Source organism: Prosopis cineraria, unplaced genomic scaffold (assembly GCF_029017545.1).
Source record: "Prosopis cineraria cultivar Desert tree isolate PC_DT_omini unplaced genomic scaffold, ASM2901754v1 PC1, whole genome shotgun sequence".
Lineage (NCBI taxonomy): Eukaryota > Viridiplantae > Streptophyta > Magnoliopsida > Fabales > Fabaceae > Prosopis > Prosopis cineraria.
Window position 1 is genome coordinate 53,262,156 of NW_026555332.1, and position 18,844 is coordinate 53,280,999.

General features: G+C 31.4%; 2 protein-coding genes and 1 pseudogene across 2 annotated transcripts; 2 read left to right on the forward strand and 1 right to left on the reverse strand.

Moving 5' to 3' along the window:
- Positions 1–7,496: 7,496 nt before the first annotated feature.
- LOC129284427 (protein COFACTOR ASSEMBLY OF COMPLEX C SUBUNIT B CCB1, chloroplastic) lies at positions 7,497–9,085 on the forward strand. Its single transcript, XM_054919912.1, has 4 exons — positions 7,497–7,903; positions 7,999–8,120; positions 8,445–8,597; positions 8,729–9,085. Exons 1-4 carry the CDS (start codon positions 7,556–7,558, stop codon positions 8,913–8,915), a joined length of 810 nt encoding a protein of 269 aa, XP_054775887.1. The 5' UTR covers positions 7,497–7,555; the 3' UTR covers positions 8,916–9,085.
- Positions 9,086–9,212: 127 nt separating this feature from the next.
- On the reverse strand, positions 9,213–11,707 carry LOC129284418 (cytochrome b-c1 complex subunit Rieske-4, mitochondrial-like). Its single transcript, XM_054919901.1, has 2 exons — positions 11,393–11,707; positions 9,213–10,152 (listed from the first exon to the last, which is right to left on the reverse strand). Exons 1-2 carry the CDS (start codon positions 11,580–11,582, stop codon positions 9,509–9,511), a joined length of 834 nt encoding a protein of 277 aa, XP_054775876.1. The 5' UTR covers positions 11,583–11,707; the 3' UTR covers positions 9,213–9,508.
- Positions 11,708–13,592: 1,885 nt separating this feature from the next.
- LOC129302464 (probable alpha-mannosidase At5g13980) overlaps positions 13,593–18,844 on the forward strand; it is an 18,124-nt pseudogene continuing 12,872 nt past the window's right edge.

An 18,844-nucleotide genomic window follows, 5' to 3' on the forward strand; every position in this document is an offset into this window, starting at 1 on the left:
AGTCACATATATTAAATAAAAATGCCCCTATTTAAATATAGATGTTGCCTAAAAGTCATTTAAATTACCTAATTTGGGTTAATTAAGCTAGCCTAGATAAATTTGAAAGCTAGAGGTGTAAAAAGTTAGGTTCGACTATAATTTTTTATATGTGGGATTTACAAAAAATTAAATTGTTAATATGAAACTCATAATTAAAAATGAGTAAAATATTTTGATATTCCTTTTGTTTTATCTTAATTAATGATACATGTCTTCTATTTTTTTGAAACCTATATGAACTTTTTTTTAATATAGATAGTTATAAAATACAAGTCTCCCTTATATTTTGGAGATTTTATTTTCATCCATCTAACCATTAGTTGATTGTTAAGTCATATGCGTTAAACTAAAATGCTCCTATTTAAATATAAATATTATCTAAAAATCATTTAAATTACCAAAAATTTAATTTTGTAACTTTTTAAAGATGTTGATAGATAAATTGGCCAAAAAAAAATTAAAAACATAGTTTATGAACTCAGTAAAGAGAAACATAAAAAAAATAATTTTAAAAAAATTAAAATAGTTAAACCAGCTTAAATAAATATGAGAGTTAGAGATGCAAAAGTTGGGCTCGATTGTAGATTTTTTTGTATGTTTATATATTTTAAAATCAATTGAGGATCTAATAGGAATGGAGAGAATGTGAGATTTTAATAAACTTAATTTTCTTAAAAATTAAAGTAGTGTGATTTAAAGAAGTGGTGCACGGACCTATTGTTAAAAAATGTAAGTAGGATCATATATTTATAAATTTTAAAAATTTTTAGACAAGATGTAAGATATAATAATATTTTTACATTTTGAAAGATCAAGATAAAAATAATACGTGTTGGATATGCAAAGAAATTTCTAATGATAAAAAAGTGAATGAGGGACCTATAATTTAATTAATAAAATTAAATTATTAATTATTTTAAAAATAATTTTTTAAAATTAGTTAATGGATGATTTTGTTAAAAAAATAAATAATATAGTTACAAGACTTAGTAAAAACGTGGACGTGTGATCTAGTATTAAAAATGTGGGTGTGGGATCAACATTTATACAAGTTAAAAATTTAAATGATGTGTAAAAAATATGAAGATTTTTTTATTTTGAAAGATTATGTAGAATTTATAGTAAAAATTGACAGTGAATAGAATATTTTTAATAAAAAATAATGTATTTGATATGCAAAGAAATTACTAATGACAAAAAAAAGATTGTGAGACCTATAACTTATGTAGGATTCATAGTAAAAATTATATGTAGATATAAGATTATTAGTAAAAATAATAGGTGTTAGATGTGTAATAAAATTTAAATAAACATAAACACAAATTATATTGACTAATTTATCTCTTATTTTATTAATTTTTTTATACATACGTGTTTGAAATACTATTTTAGTAAACTCATTCCATTTATTTTTAGGGCTATTTCCTAGGGTTTGAATATTAAAAGGCGTAAGATATTTTTAGTATTTAAAGGTATAATTATTTTAGAGTTAAACACACAATTAAATAGTAAATATAGAGAGATTATGTTAATTTTAAAATAAATAATTACTTTAATATGATATGAGATTTGATTAAAAATAAATTATATTTTATTTTGTACATTGCTTGGGTTATAAATTTTAAAACACAATATTATACTTAAATTTAAATTTTAAATTTTAATATATACATATATAATAAATTTTAAAATAAAATATTCTACTAAATTTTTGATATGGATAGAAAATTATAAAAAATATAAATTATAAGAAAAATTGTTAGGTAAACTTATCTTTTGTAAAATATTCCTTTCAACTTTTAAAAATAATACAATCTAACTCTTAATATTAACAAAAAATAACTTTGATCATTATTTGACCAAAAAATAATCTTAAAAAATTATAGTGCAACATATTGTTATTTTTTTTTTGATGTTATGAAAAATTTTCTTACTTTTTTTATTGTTCTCAAATTGAATAAAATGTTAAACTCTTGTGAGTCACACAGGTTAAAATCTAGTTAACTTTAATGTTGTACTTGGTACAAGAGAAAAGTAGGGGGAAAGGAAAAGCAGGAGAAAAAATAACATTTCCTCCTCCTTGGCTTAGTAGAAAAAAATGATGATAGAGAGAATTGAGAGGAGAATAACATGGGCGACACATTTGTTTTTACATCAAACTTTTCTCTTTAAATATGAAGAGATTTTGAAAAGAAAATTTTAATTTTTAAATTTACTCATAAATCTTTTCATTTCTTGCCTGATGTGGCTGTTCATTTTTATCATAATTTTTCCTCCACTTTACAATTTAAATTATTATATATTTAATAATTTAAGAGATAAATATTAAATTTGGACAGGATAAATTTTTTGCTAGCATTGGATAAAAGAATTTACAAGTATTTTATTTAATTATTAATAGATAACAAAAATATATAAATAATGTGTTAAATATTAAATTTATTATATAAAAATATTTTTTACAAATAATAAGGTTATTATTGTGCATATAAAATTAATATTTTTTCTCATTTTCTTTCACTCAGCCAAGTATAGGGAGAGAAAGTCATATGACTCCACTTTTTTTTCTCTTCTTCCAGTATTTTCTGGTGAGCCAAGCACAACATAAAGTTTATATTTTTTAAAATGAATTATATTATTTTCTTTTCCTTGTTTTTTTATAATGTCATGTCAAACTGCACTTGCGAGATTTAAAAGTGTTTAAAATTAGTTAAGAAAAAATTTCACAACTTATTGAAACTGCCCCTATTCAAATCGAAGCCGTTATCTAATCTAAAAGTACAAAGATAGGGATGTTTCTGCAAATAAACCATAAATATTCTATTAAATCTTACAAAGAATACTGCATTGAGGATCAACGGACAGAATCTTAAAAATAAGATCGGATGGTGTACGGCCTATAAATAATATATTTTTTATACACATTTTATCCTCCCCCCTGTCAATACAGGAGGCAAAGTTTGGAAGACTTCGTTGCTCTTTTTCATTAGTTGCCTTGCAGTTTTATTAGATCATTAAATATCTTTTTCACACACACACTATTAAATATGTTTAATGATAGTATATTTTATCAAAATAATTTAAGTTATTTGATTACATATTTTTTTAAGTTTATATATTTATAATTTATCTTTTAATTTTTAAATGTGTAACCTCTTTTATGTTCTAGCATACACATTGCATTAGAGACTGTGATAGTGAGATGCAGGGGCAATAAGAGAGTGTATAAATTAATATAATACTGGGTTTAATACAATTAATTAATAATTAATAAGGATAATATTAGAAATACGTCTTTCTATAAATTTAAATTCACTCGAGAATGGAACGTGTCACAAGTTTCAATATAGAATCCACAGCTTGAGCCCCAGCGGGTTTTGTCATCGTTTTATTTTGGGCGCATGTCTTGATGTCGAAGAAAGCGAAGGAATAAGTGACCATAGACTTCAAGTCTCCTTGCAAACGCGTCGTGAGAGGATAAGGGCAGAAGAAAAATGGGGGAAAAGAAAAGGAAGGAACGAGCCCCCGCACACACACATACTACATGTTATCAATACAACGTTCGACTAATTAATAATTATATTTTCCGTCATAATTATAACTTTTATGTTTTTTCCACAATAAATATTTGTTATCAGTGGGCATGGCTCAGCTCCAGCATGTAGCGGCTTGAGACGGTCGCGAAATAGAGCACCTTTGAGTCTTTGACGGTAACGTCAAGTATGCGTTACGGACAGTCTTCAGATCTCGTGGACTTGGGAGGCTCTCGAGTCTCAAGTAAACGTTTTTATCATTTTATGCTTTTCTTATTCGCACCCTCACACTTTTTCCACTTTTCTCGTATACATTTAATTTAATTTAATCATTTTTTTATCTTGTCAAAATCTATTTCATATGACGTCAAATTAAACATATCTTTTTCAATGGATGTGAGGCGTTCGATTTAATCGCATAAAGTGCGGTATGGATGAACTATGATTATTATCAATTTATTATGTTAAAAAAACAACCACTTTCTAATCATGTGGGTCCACTTCTCCAATATTGCTCGTTTGATCTCACAGCTTGAGGGGAAATGTTAAAATTACTTGTTCATGAAATAAGCTGCACAAAAGGACCTGCTTTTACTCTAAACATTAAGGTCCTCAAAGGAAATAAAGTTAGAGTGAAAGGACTAAATTGTCATTATCTCCCCTTCGCCTTCTTCTTCTTTTTTTTTTTTAATCAGCTAGCTCAAGCTTGTGTGTGTGGAAGCTTTCAAAAATTAAATTGATTTTATAGAGGTGCACATGTTCTTTTATTCATCATATTCCATGAGCAACAATTTGCGACTATTTGCAAATTAATCCATTATCTACTCAAGTAAATGTTAATATAAAATATTTGAATAATGAGATAACTTACATGATAGGACTTGTATTAATTTACATTAAAAATTCTATTTTCTTGTCAACTGATCGGAAAAATCGAATGGGCCTAATTTATTTGAATTTGAACTTTAAAAGCCGAGCTGAATTGTCTATTATCATTTAATTTATTATAAAAGTATATTTTATATGGACGCGAGCAAGATCGGCGGCGGCGAAGGCTATCCATGATGTTTTGTTTATAGTGCTTTATTTTGTTGGGGCACGATGTGGCGAAAAAGCGATCTAAAAAACACGTAAACATGGCTTTATTATTTATAATGTAAAAAAACATAATTATAAGTGTATATACTTTACTCATATTTTATTATTAATTTTTATATTTTTTTATATTTTAAATCTTTATACTTTTATTTTTATTATTTTATGTCCCTCTAAGACTCTCACATTTTATTTATAGAGAGACCTAACATAAAAAAAAAGTGATAATAAAATGTGAGTAAAGTAAAGGAACTTAAATTTATATTTTTTTATAATTATAATGTGAAGATTGTTAACTTATGGAAATTCATGTGAATTTATACTTATATTTTAAGAAGAGAACATTTTTAAACTGACCCAAAAAAAGAAACAAGTCTATAAATAATAACAAAAGTTTAGTTATTTACAACAAAAAATTTACTTATTTGATACGAGTACCTGTAAGTTTACATTTAGACTTTTTTGCTTATTAAGAGCAATTGGATCATTTCATTGAAGAAAGTAATTGCACTTGAAACTTTTAGATCCACATGAAAATATCATAATCAAGAGGGCCTGAATAGTAATTATGTTATTTGGTTAGGCCTTAATGTGATTATCTCTCTTTCTTTTTTATCACGAGCTTCTCAAAAAAAATTTCATAAATTAATTTTTCAAAACAAGCCTTGAAAGAAAAAAATTATTTGAAGCGTTATTTAATAAAAGGTTAATAAATAATTTAAATCTTAAACCATAAGTTCATAGACAATTTGAATCTTAAATTTTTAAAAGATATATTCTGAATTTTAAACAATTAAAATTAGGATAATTTTTTTCTTACTATTAAATTTCAACAAATGTCCATCAAATTGAGGCCTAATGTGTGATTTTTTTTTAAATTTCACTTCCACCACTCTCTTGCCCTGATAAAAAATCACATATTAAGCCCCAATTTAACAAGGGTTTGTCAAAATTTAATAGTAAGAGCAAAATTATCTCAATTTTAATTGTTTAGAATTTAAAATACACCTTTTAAAAGTTTAAGGTTTAAATCACCCATAGATTTATAATTCAATGTTTAAATTACATATTAACTTTTTAACAAAAGAACATAGTTAAGCGAGTGAAATGAAGGGCGAACAAAATATTTGTTTCATTAATATAATTGTCATTGTCATTAATAAAAATATCATGTTTTATGTCTTTTCTCTAATTTTACAGAACAAAAAGTAATAAAATATTAAATATATATTTTTAATTTTCTAGAGTAATTTTTAATTTTTTTACATAGCTATCCAACTTGTTAGGTTCGAGCATTATTAAGCCTAAACAAGAATAACATTTTTCCAAGACAAAGAAAAAACCATTTCCAATTTTTTATTTATTTTCTGTTTTCTCAAAGCAAAAAAATGTTTTGAAAATGGGAAATAAAAAGAGTCCATATATTTCAATGGCATATATATATACTCCCCGTGTTAAAAAATATCAATATTTTTTGAAGAGTTGGATATTGAAAAATATAAGACATTTTTAATCTTTTAAGGTGTAATTATTGTCTTTTTTCAAAAGTGCCTCTATTAATAATAACTTTATATTTATTATAAGATGTTTAATATGGGTAAATATGAAAAGATAGGATTAGTTTGAAACTAGTTAATTATTTTATTAAGGGATGAGATTCGATTAAAAATGCTTTATATTTTTTAACAGAGAGAGTATATATATAATTTTTATATATTTAATGTGTTTATTTTCAATAAAATTATGAGATATTACCCTCTGTACATTACATATTATAGAAAAAACTCATGTTATTAATATTTTTAACACTTAAAAATTTACTTATTTTAATTTAATTGAATAGAAATATATTAACAATACGAGTCTTCTCATACTTTATCTATATATAAGAATTAAAATTTTGACAAGCTATAGTATTTATAAATCCATCATAGTTGTTATAATATTGCAGAATAATTTATGTAGTTTTATCAATAAAGATCCAATTGGTAAGGATTTAGCTCATAATGTTATGGGTTTAAATCTTGTTATTAATGTGAGGACTTTGTTGATAACCAATTTATAAATAATTTTGTAAGCGCTTCTTGAATCTAAAACTATGCCCCAGTCCTGGTGAGCCAATGAAAACCAATTCATCTAAAATTTTATCTATTTAAAAAAGTTATTTATGCAATTGTTAGATGCAAATGATGGAACTATTTCAAGACAAATAATCAAATTTGCAAACTTTAAAAATGATTTTAAAGAAGTTAAGAATTTAAGTTCAAGTAATACCTAAATTGAGCAAGCCGTCACATAATAATAAGATAATCTTATTTTAAAATACAAGTAAAAATATAAAAAAAAATTATCATCTGTTATCTCCCATAAAAAAATTATCACCTGTTCTTTCCCCTCCCACCCCCCCCAAAAAAAAACCAAAAAAAAAAAGACTATGCGTTTTTATTTGCACTGGAACAAAGTACGACGTGGGATCGTGATCGTCTCTCAAATTGTCTGAACGTGGCAACACGCTGGCTTTGGGCATGCGTCCCGGATCTAGTGAAGTTAGATTCATACCAAGCACGATTTATAATTGGATTTTAAGAAAAAAAAAACATATTATAATTATAATTATATAAATTATCATTCTTTAATTTGTTTCGCTATTGAGCTAAATGTTGAATTGTGCATTATCACACAAAAGTTAGAAGAATGAGTTGCAGAAGTTGTTAATGTTAATAACATCATTATTTAAAGATAATTGATGATTGATAGAATCCAGAGATTTTTTTTAGTTTTACGTGATCGAATACTGCGTGAATCTTGACCGTCAAATATAGCAGTACTGGACCATAAGACTCGAAAAATCACCCTATCCGTGTTCACGGCTGGGAGAAGAATCAATGGCAGCTAAGATGCTGTTATCACCACACATCCCATTAGTTACCAAATTCGACGCCGGAGGCTTCACCCACTGCCACCGCCACCAAGTCCACCCATGGCTAGGATGCGAGCAACCCCTACCGAGGTCAAAGAAGCTTCAATTCCATGCCTCACTTCACGATCCTGTCTCTTCATCTTCCGCTATCTTGGACTTCATCGCCCACCAAAACCAGCAAAACCCTTATTCTCTTGTTTTACTCACAGACAGTGTCGGTTATTCACTGGCCAGTTACTATACTTCTCTGGGTCTCTTTGTCATCTCTGTGCCGGGCCTCTGGTCCCTCATCAAACGTTCTGTCAAGTCCAAAGTAATTCGCGCTTTGTAATATTTTCCTTCTTGATTGCTCCTGTTTTCTATGTTCGTTCGGCAATTCTGACCTGATTCGGGTGACTCTGATGATAGATTGTGAAGAAGACTTTTATAGGCGACGGTGAGAAGAAGGCGCCAAATCAGGTTGCAGGGGAGATCTTATCATTCTTCACGCGTAATAATTTCGCGGTGACTGATAGAGGAGAAGCCATCACGTAAGTCATCATCGCCTCCTTCTTTTCTTGCATGCTCTAATTTTCTCAGTCCCTCTCTTTCCCTGCCTACAATCGAAGAAATTTACCTGCTCTTTGTAACCCAATTGAGGCAGGAAAACTTAGGAACTTAAACATTCGGTTAAAATAATCGACGAGTCCGGTAATATCAATGACATCACAATGTTTTCGTTTATCAAAGGTCTCAGGCTTGCATGTTATGAGTGTTTTTTTTTTTTTTTCCTTTTCTTTTCTCTCTTTTGTGTTTTCGCTGATTTTATTTGGAGCCGGATGACCTAGATACGATTTTGTGCTTCGTCTATGAAGGTTTGAAGGAATGATGGTTCCCAGCAGGGGCCAAGCAGCACTTTTAAGTTTCTGCACCTGCATCAGCTTGGCTAGCGTGGCCCTTGTTCTTACGATAACCTTCCCAGATATTGGCAACAATTGGTTCTGGATTACCATCTTAAGTCCACTAGCGTAAGTGAATGCTGTGAGAATGTAAACTAGTAGACACTTTTCTCGGTGCCTTTTCGTTTGGGAGGAGGTTTCGCAGCGAGTACTAATATGTGGCAATACTGACACTTAAATTTGTTCTGAATTTGAATCAGGGGTGCATATTACTGGACCCGAGCATCCAGAAAGGAGCAGATTAAGGTTAAAATGATGGTTGCAGATGATGGAACCTTATCTGAGATTATCGTTCAAGGCGATGATCAACAAGTGGAACAAATGAGGAAGGACCTCCAATTGAGCGAAAAAGGCATGGTTTATGTCAAAGGCATCTTCGAAACTTGACTTGCTTAGGCACGCCGCTGAATCTGTGTGTCGGATCCAACGTTTTGATTTCAGTGTTCAACCAGCCAGCTGACAATTTTGAGATGCTGCTAGTCTTTGTACACCACTTAAACTAACTGAAATATTTATGACCATGGTTTCCCTAGTTAAAAGAATGTCATCTAACTCTATGTTGGCCTCTTGCCTGCCTAACCTGATACCCGGATACCCCGAAAATAATATTCATGAATGCGAACAGTCGTATCAAGTAAACAGCCAGACATCATAACCCAAAAAAAAAAAAATTAAAGGCAGCTATTGTACAAAAGCTTATGTGCTAGGCAAATTCCAAGATGGAATACATCATACCACATGCCGTATTCCTGAAGTGTTTAAGATTTGAACATTATGCTAGCAAAAGCCAGGCGATTATTCAAATTGGTCTCGCCAAACAGTAAAGTTTACATTTTTGGACTTACATTAACAAATCTAAACAAACCCAAATATGGAGGACTCGACAAGAGATGCCCAAGGTAAATGTCGATGATAACGAATAAATGGACAAAAGTTGTGCCTGAATAACCTTATCCCCGCACAAAACAGCCTCAAGAGCTTCAACCAATCATCAATTTGTTCTCATCCAAGAAAGTATAAGTTGGTACCTCCAGATTGTAAGGTGCTGGCCCCTTCCTAATTCTGCCAGAAACATCATAATGTGAACCATGGCATGGACAGAACCATCCACCGAAGTCGCCGGCATTTGGCAGGGGGATGCAACCCAAATGTGTGCAAACACCAATCACAATAAGCCACTCTGGGTTCTTCACTCTCTCTGAATCCTGCTGGGGGTCACGAAGAGATCCGATGTCAACACTGTTTGCCAGCTTAATATCATCATCTGTTCGGCGACGGATGAATACTGGCTTTCCACGCCACTTAACAGTCACTGTAGAACCAGCCTCAATGCCAGATAGATCAACCTCCACGGAGGCCAGAGCAAGAACATCCTTACTAGCTGACATGCTGAGCACAAACTTGAGAACAAGGAGACGAATTAGAGAGGCGTACACAAACCGACCGCCAGTCAGGACAAAGTAAGCAAATGCCCTCTTGCTGGGGTCCCCTGGAGGAAATCGTTCATGGTTGTGCTCATCATAAACAATCTTAGAGGTGGGATTCTTAACAGCTGCGACAGTAGGAGGAACATCAGGGATAATGCTATTTTCTGTTGGATGGATCAGTGTGTCAGTAGAAAAACCTGGAGAAAACCAAATTGAAACAATTAGTATTGAAAAAGAAAGCCTCATTGACCAAATACTGAACTGATCAACTAACAACTTCATGTATAGTGTTTATTCAGGGGGTGCGGAGGAGATGCAAATTCTAACATTTGCCTCAGCACGCCATGTTAATATACAGATAAATCAGTGTCAACTCAGCCAAAAACAGTTCTCCAAGCCCTGACAAAAGATTTTTATCCCACAAAATAAGTAAACGAAAGACAAGAGAAACAGAATAATTACAGCCTATTCTAAGCATGCCATATATTGAATGAATCAACAATGCCGGAAGACCAAAGATAACTCAGATGCAACAAGAGAATTTTTTTTTTTTAATACCCCATTCAATAGATCAACAGCCACATGACCATCGTTGGCTAAGAAAAAAAAAAGTCCATCTGATCATAGCTTTGTAATTATTTAACTGAAGACAACTATTTCCCATGCAACCAACCAGTATCAACAGCATAAAAAATTCAATTTTTATCCAATACTAACTTCAAAGATAGCAATTGGATTTTACCAGTTGGTAGTGGCTCATATTACAGCAGACAATCAGACAGATAGCTAGGCACTAGGTTGTTGCACCTGACACATGGTGATTTACAAACAAAGCATCAACAGGAAAGCACAAACCTTCAAACTGGCAACATGTATGACGATCATCAGAATGAATTAAAATGGTAACGACACCAGCAATATTTCGCAAGTTTCACAGAATAAAGCAATAACTACAACTCTAGTTCTCCCAAACATGTAGCTCACATCTTTAAGAGGTGGATAATATCAAAATATAGATAACTCAACAAACTTCATAACGAAAGAAGTATTTCACAAATCAACATGAAAATTTTGAATGAAAATGCCTCAAAAAGTATCTTCAAATATATACTTGGATCCAGGAGTCCAATATAGTGATGAATCATTCACACACATGTTAGTTTGTAATTATTTCAGTTTCGAGTATAAGCTGCAGCATGTAAATGTCAACTTTTACTGCCCACAGGAATCAGGCATCAAAATAAGGGTAGAAATTCATGATGCAGCACGCTCCATCCAAGCCAAACAAAAACAAGATCGCAACAGCTAATGGTAGAATGCATATTTACATGCGTAGTTTTAAAGAACAAGAAGAATCGAGATTCGCCGACTCGATCAAATAATTGGTGTCGAATGATAACAGAAGTGCAAAATAAAGAAAGGGGAGTAAACCCTAACCTTTGAAGGGAACAAGGAAGTCGGGCCTGGGAGAAAAATGCCCAGCCTCGGGAGAGGATCTCTTGTGATCCGAGGAGGAAGGACCGCCGGATTTAATAGGGTTTCGAGAAAAGAAAGCCGACATAGCCTGGTCGGCTCTCCATGGAGATGAAGAGATGGAGGAAAGCCTCTTCGATGCAACCCTGAACATCTTCCCCTTCTGTCTTTCTTCGGCCTTTGTTCCTCTGCTAAAATCCAAATCCCTAGCTGCTGCGCCTCTGGAGAACTTGGAATTAAGAACGTTGTTAGATCATTAGGATGGCTTCCAGTTCCAAGTTCCAGCTTTGTAGGCCCAAAAAATAATCCTAGAATTATAGACAACCACAAAAAAAAAAAAAAAACAAGAAGAAGAAGAAGAAGAAGAAGAAGCTAGAATAAAACTTTAAAATAATTTCAATTCATTAATTAAAGTGTCCAGAATTTCAAAAACCAAAATAGTCGAATTAATTTCTAAATAATATAACAATATTGATTTATTATATGGGATTTTCTCACAGTGCATGAAGCATAAAAGTAAGTTACTCAGTTAATTAAGTACTTATAAATGTGCTTTTACTACTTACTATAAATTTTGTATTTTATTGCAAATGAATATTTATTTTTTCAATTTTTTTATGATATTGATATCTTTTTTATAAAAAAAAGATTTCTTAAAAATATAGATGCCATATGTGAAAATTGTTAATGATATCTTCTTGCATTAAATTTTGATTCCTGAAATTTTAAATAATTTAAAGTAATGATTTGTAAATTATTCATTTTTACTTTTTAGTTTAAAAGAGAATTTCAACAAGAAAAAAGCAAAAGAGAGTGGTGCCATTACATCGGCCATGGTTTTTCGTTCACTATTTTCGGAGCCATGGTCCATTTAAAACAAATTTTGCGCATATCATTTTCCCCAGAAATTACAATACCAGGTGTTTCTAATAACAAAAGCTTCAAAAATTTTAGAAAAAGATTAAATGTGTTTGAAGTTCCAAATAGAGAAGCTTAGAATGTTCTCTTTGAGCGGCTCATATCATCTTTTGGGGATGCACGAGATCCGGATGCTCTAGAATCTGAGTATCCTTGGTCAAATGCGACTGACCAAATTGTGCTGTGCGAGCCTTGTGTTGACACTTGACAGGTGAATCAACGTGTCCGAGCCCATTTCGTGTTGGGCCCTTGGTTCCTCCCATTAATGAATAATGAATGCCCATTGTATAAATAAATAAATAATGACAGTTGGATCTAACAATTGAAACTTGTTTTTCATAATATACTCCTTCCATATTAAATTACAATATATTTTTAAATAAAATTTTATATATTAATAATTTTTATTATATATATTTAATAACTTTATTTTTTAAAATAAAAATATAAATTTTTTAAAATATCCATCATTTAATATATTAAAAAAAATAAAAATTAATTATAAAAAGAGAAAGGGTAAAATTAAAATTAATATATTTAATAAAAATTTAATCTATTCAAAATATCTTATATTTTGAAATAGAAATTTTTTTAAAAAAATGTCCTATAATTTAAGATAGAGGGAGTAATAAATTAATGTTTTAATTTTTTCTGAAAGGGATATCCACATTTTGTCGGCAACAAAGCGTGGAACAGAATTACAGATCTGCGCAAACAATTAATGCATGAGTCTTGAATTCTGCAAATAATTCTTTCTATGAAAAAACAAGGAAAATAATTTGTTGGTCCTTTAATTTTTAATATAATTATAATTTAATTCCTCAAGTCTAAAATTTGAAAACTTTATTCCGCCTGGAGTGAATCAAATCAGTAACACATCCTATCTATGCGCCATAATATTATAAAAAATAAAATCACAGAGGCGGTAAAAAGAAAAAGCATGACCCTCTCCCCTCTTTTACAGTTTTACTTCTTCCCTCTCCTGTTTCTTTATCAGCTTCCATTCGCCAGAGCTTCATTCAGTGTATGCTTCCACACCAACAAATCTTCCCCCTTCGTTTCCTCCATATGCACTCTCAAACCAGTGCTTCTTTCTCCTTCGTTCTTGAATCCTTTGCTCAGAACTTAAGGCTATTGGAGCCTTTCGCTCCTAAACCTAAATTCATCTTCATGCTTGCCACTGATAACCATGTCCAGGCTACTGTTCTCTGCTCCATAAAGGTTGAGATCCATCTCAGAGTGCGCAATGGAGGCCATGACTATGAAGGCCTCTCTTTTTCCTTTGAGACTGAAAACCCCTTTCATGCTTCTTGATCACGTTAAGCTCCAAGGCGTCGACATTAATGTACATTACAACACAGCTTGGGGTCCTAGCCGGTGCCACTGTCAGTTAAGTCTACTACTGAATTGCATAGAAAAGCTATGTCCATGGTTTCCTTGCTAGCCTCTGCACAAGCTTTTGGTGTCGTCGGTTTTTATTTTTGCTTTTTTGCTTTTTATTTTTTAAATACGTTGGCACATGCATATGATGTGTTGCTGATGGGGATGCCGTGTAAACATGTAAACAATGTTTGTGACACGTAAGCAGGTCAAGTTTGATTCACTCGAAGCATGAACGAAATTTTTAAATGAAAAAACTCGAAAGATTAAGTTGCAGCAAGACAACTTTTATCCACAAAAAGCATATATCATAAAAAAAATTAATTTTGAAAACGTTTTTAAAAACTGGAGAGAAATGACATCATTTTGTGAATATCTACGGTGAATGCAGAATGACTCGTTTCTGTAGACTTCGAATGTGATTCTCCCTTTAGGTATTATGCAACTAGAATGTGCATAAAAAAACGTAAAACAATTTCGATCAGTGGGTATCAAATGGAAAAGCAAAAATTGCAGTGTCCGGTAATTTCTTTCCCGTCATTCCATGTATCAGGCGGGCTTCTGATAATAAACTAAACAAGGAATGGGGCTGTTGGTAATTGGGAGCCGAGCAAAAATAAATGTAACATAGACAGTATAAAGTTCTTAAATGTAAAGGATAAATAAAAATAATAATTACCACGGTGCGGTCACATGTTTAAGATCTCCCTTACTAAACTACAATTAACTCCAACATTGAGATAATCAAGAAACTAAACCTCTCAAGAATTATCAAATTTATAAAAATTACATAAATGAGAATAATTTTCAAATCAACACATTGGGATTATAATTCCAGCATTTAAAATCTCTATCAAACATATATGATGCTCAAATCAGAGTTTTAAAATAATGCGGAAGCTTAAAAATCACACGAGACCTAAAACATTGAGTTTTAAAACTCAAAACAATATTTTATGTAGAAAATGTGGCATGCATTGCGACTCGCCCTTCTCTATACCCTGCACTACAGCGCATTGCACAAACTTGACAGCAACAACTGTTGTCATTTACCAGTAGTGAGAGCGAACTTCAAATATGTGCTAAAACTCCGTTCGGCATTTGATTGAGGTGATTTTAGTGTTTACACAGAGTTTTTCCTAGCTCTAGTTAATGGCACATGTTTCACACTCAAATTAATTTTCTATAAAAAGTTGAACACTAAAATCTATTTTACCACTTTCTCACATAAAACACATAGCATTGGTGTCCCAACTTAACCACAAGTATAAAAGACTACACCAACCCTCTGACCACACTCAATAGACTTTAGTGGACTCGTCCAATGCATCATATTCAAATAAAAATACATAAATCTCAAAATCATCACTCAATCCCAAATTTCATAAAAATAAAGGAAAGGAAATCTTTGCACAAGATCATCATTTTCATTTTAAATCATTCAAAATACATATCTCTACTTGTACAAGTATTTTTGCCATATCCATGAGTTTACAACCAAAATTCACTAATTCATGACATAAAATATACAAGTTGTATGCTATAATAATGCAAGTTTTAATTTTTAATTTCTTGATTTACTAAGCTTAATTAGGATAATTAAGTAAATTGATATGGTATGTGGTCAGAGAAAAGTAATAAATTTTTTAGTTAGAATTTCAAGTATAATTTAGGTCCAAAGTGAAATTGGGTCACTTGGAAATTAAGAATGGAGAAAAATAAGTTAAAAAACTTTTGTGCCACATGCCGCGGCCCATGCGTGGTGTGCTACGGCGCATAAGGCTACAAAGAAAGAGTTATCTTCTCTATATCACATGCCACAGCGTGTGGGGACATGCGTCATTACACACGATGTGAATTTTGTAGAAATAAATCATGAATTAATGTAAAAAATAGAACGGAAAGGAAAGGAAAATGGAGGAACTCATATTTGTTTTGTTAGGGCATCATCTAGGGGAGGATTTGAAAAGGTTTGAAGTTTCAATTCATCTAAGATTTCTAAACTCTTTTTCTCCCTTTCTTTTCCACTTTCTCAAGGATTTGAGTTAGGGTTTAAATGAAAATGATAATTTAGGTCTATATAGGTTATGGATTCGAGCTCATTGACTTAAACAAGGTTAATGAGAGTTGTTTAGAATATTCAAACCTAGTATTAATGATTTTGATAGTTGTCGGATGATGAGTCCCATTAATGTCTAAAAATGGACACTAAATCTATCATTATTATGATTGTTGAGGTATTAATTGCAATATGAGTATTCAATAAAGCTATATAATGTTAAAGATAGTTAATAAATCTAATGAGTAGGCCCAAGTATAAGTAATGTGGGTATTAGGTGAGTTAGAGATGGACAGTGAGTTTAGAATTGTGTGCGATTGACTTTGTTGATGAAATTTAACTTGATTGATTGTAGATTGAGTTCTTAAACATCATTGAGGCTTGAAAAATTAAACTTAAAAGCTTAAAGATTGAGGGATAAACCTTTGACCTCTTATAGATTTGAGATAATCGAGGGAACCTTACTTTGGGTAGTTATGTGTTAATTGTAATGTGGTATTAATTATGTGTTTAATATGCAAATCTTGACTTGTGAACGAGTAAATCATGCAATGAAACCTTATGTTTATCTAATCACTTTGATATGCATTAAACATGCAAAGAGATTGTAAAATGAGTTTTAAGTTGTAAAAGTGATATTCAAGATAAATTGGATGTTTATAATGTGTTTTAAATGAGTAATTGAGATTGAAAAGGATGTGTTTATGTGATATAGGTGAAAATAAAAATTGATGCTCACTTAGGTAGCACTCGGTCATGAGCCCAGCACATTGACTCTGATATTGAGCAAATGAAAATATATAAATGAGCGAGCATCGTTTATGGCATGATTAGTAGGCAGGCGTTCACCTAGAGATTAAGAGTAGAGAAAAATTAATATGTTATTTAAGTTGTCTTTTGGTGCACGAGAGTATAGCCTTATCCCAAAATTTATCAAGGGACCGTCCAATAATTTGTTAAGGGATTAGAACCTAGCTTTCTTTACTAGTTCAATGAGGAGAGGAGCCTAGGGTATGAGACACCCTAAAGATTCGAGAATTGGGAAAGCTATCATTCGAGAGTGAGTCATGTGATCTTTAATTAGGTCACACCTCATAATTAGTAAGCTTGAGTAATCCAGTCACATGTACGAAGCTCTATTCAGTGTTAGAACCCATGGTTTATTATGAAAAAATAAGGAGGGTATAAGGATGTTGATTATTGTCTATGTAACTGTATGACGTGTCATATATTTTGAGTTGTTGCGAGTCGCACATTGTAGTGGGTCATGATCACATGTCCCAGTATCTTGTGATTATGTACCTAATATGTGTGAGATGAAAATGTATTAATTGAATTAATAAGTTATGATATGTGCTCAAGCATGTTTTAAGTACTTGATTTCATATGCATGTGTTTGATTTACAATTAATATATAACTGCATAGAGTAGGTTTTACCTTAGTTACTGAGTGGCTAGACTTACTACTCTTCTTTAACATTTTTCAGGCTTTAGCTTTGGTATTGAGAGGGACAAAGCTACTGAAGCCTAGGTTGTGCAATAGCATATAATTGCCAATTCTATATTGTATATAGTTGCACTTGTACTATTTTGTTATTGCAAATGTTTGAATTGTATTTTGGGCCCTGAGTATTTATATATGAAGAGATATATATGTTGATAGGATTAAAATACTAGTATAAGTATAGAAATGATATTTTAAACACATTACAATGATTTTTTATGCAATGCAATGGAAATTACTTCTCCCTTCTGTTTTTAGTGAAAAAGGGGTTAAGGAGTGATTTTATACTATATTTGTATTTAAGTGCATGTGACGTGTTGTAGTGATAGTCCCAGGTCCAATGGATATGATTTGGGTATTGGAAATAGCTTTTGGCACTTGTTGTGGGTTTTGGACATCCTTTGTTTGTGAAAAGTTGTGAAAAGTGGTGAAATCGTGTTTAGGTATCCAACTTCCCTGTATGACTTATTTTGAAAAAAAAACTCATGTCTTTAGCTCATTTATGAAAAGAGCTCTCCGTAAATACCTAAATCATGACATTCGGATGTTAAAAGAAGAATCGAGATGAGTTAAAAGTTCCTTAATTTTGCTACATGTAACACACCGTAGTGTATGGTGCTTGAGCCGCGGCACGTGGCACAAAGAGTAAAACACCATAACACAGCACGTACAAGCTACAACACACATAAATATATCCACGTAATGTTAATGCACATCATAGGGTCATAATAATACTAATCATATGCCCCTAACTCATACCAAACCATAATACTGACAACTATGTGGTCGAATTCATATACATGATCAAATGCCAACCTTATACCCTCCTATTATCTACAACATGAAATCGGTGGCTATCATATAGCTACGTCTTTCACAGACTAACCCAGCCTTCATTTGTAAGGAGCTATTAGGCTAGGATTAACTTACTTACTCATGTAATTTGATTTCTTCCAATACTAACAGCCATGGGGTTTTTACCCCTAATCTAACTTCATTGTGAATTAATAGAGACTAGTTAGGTTTAAGTTCCTCATATAACAAGTAGGACAGTCCCAAATTAACTATGAGATAAGAGATACCTCCTGATTTCAACGGTCACTGTCAATACCACGTGGATTAAACCAACTACTCCTCTCCCTAGGCAAACTCCTACCAATAATCATGCTATGCACAACTTATATAATTATGCATTCAAATCAAACATATCATATTATATAATCTCACATATTCATACTCAATTACTCTAAATTCTCCACATTTCAAATCACAATTTTTTATTCACAATAACATGCCAAGATAAATTCATAAATCACAATTGGATGGCATGTAAGAGATTTTCATTTATCAAACCATTCACAAGTTCCTCATTTGCCAAAAATTGCATCTATAATTCAAAATATAAATCATGATTCAAATCAACTATTTTCAACCATAACACAATAATATTCAACTATATAAAATTAGGTTACCTCTGGTTACCTCAGATCTTTAAAAGGGTAAAGGTTTACCTCTCACACTAATCACTTTCAAAATTTCTCACAAGCTTAAATTG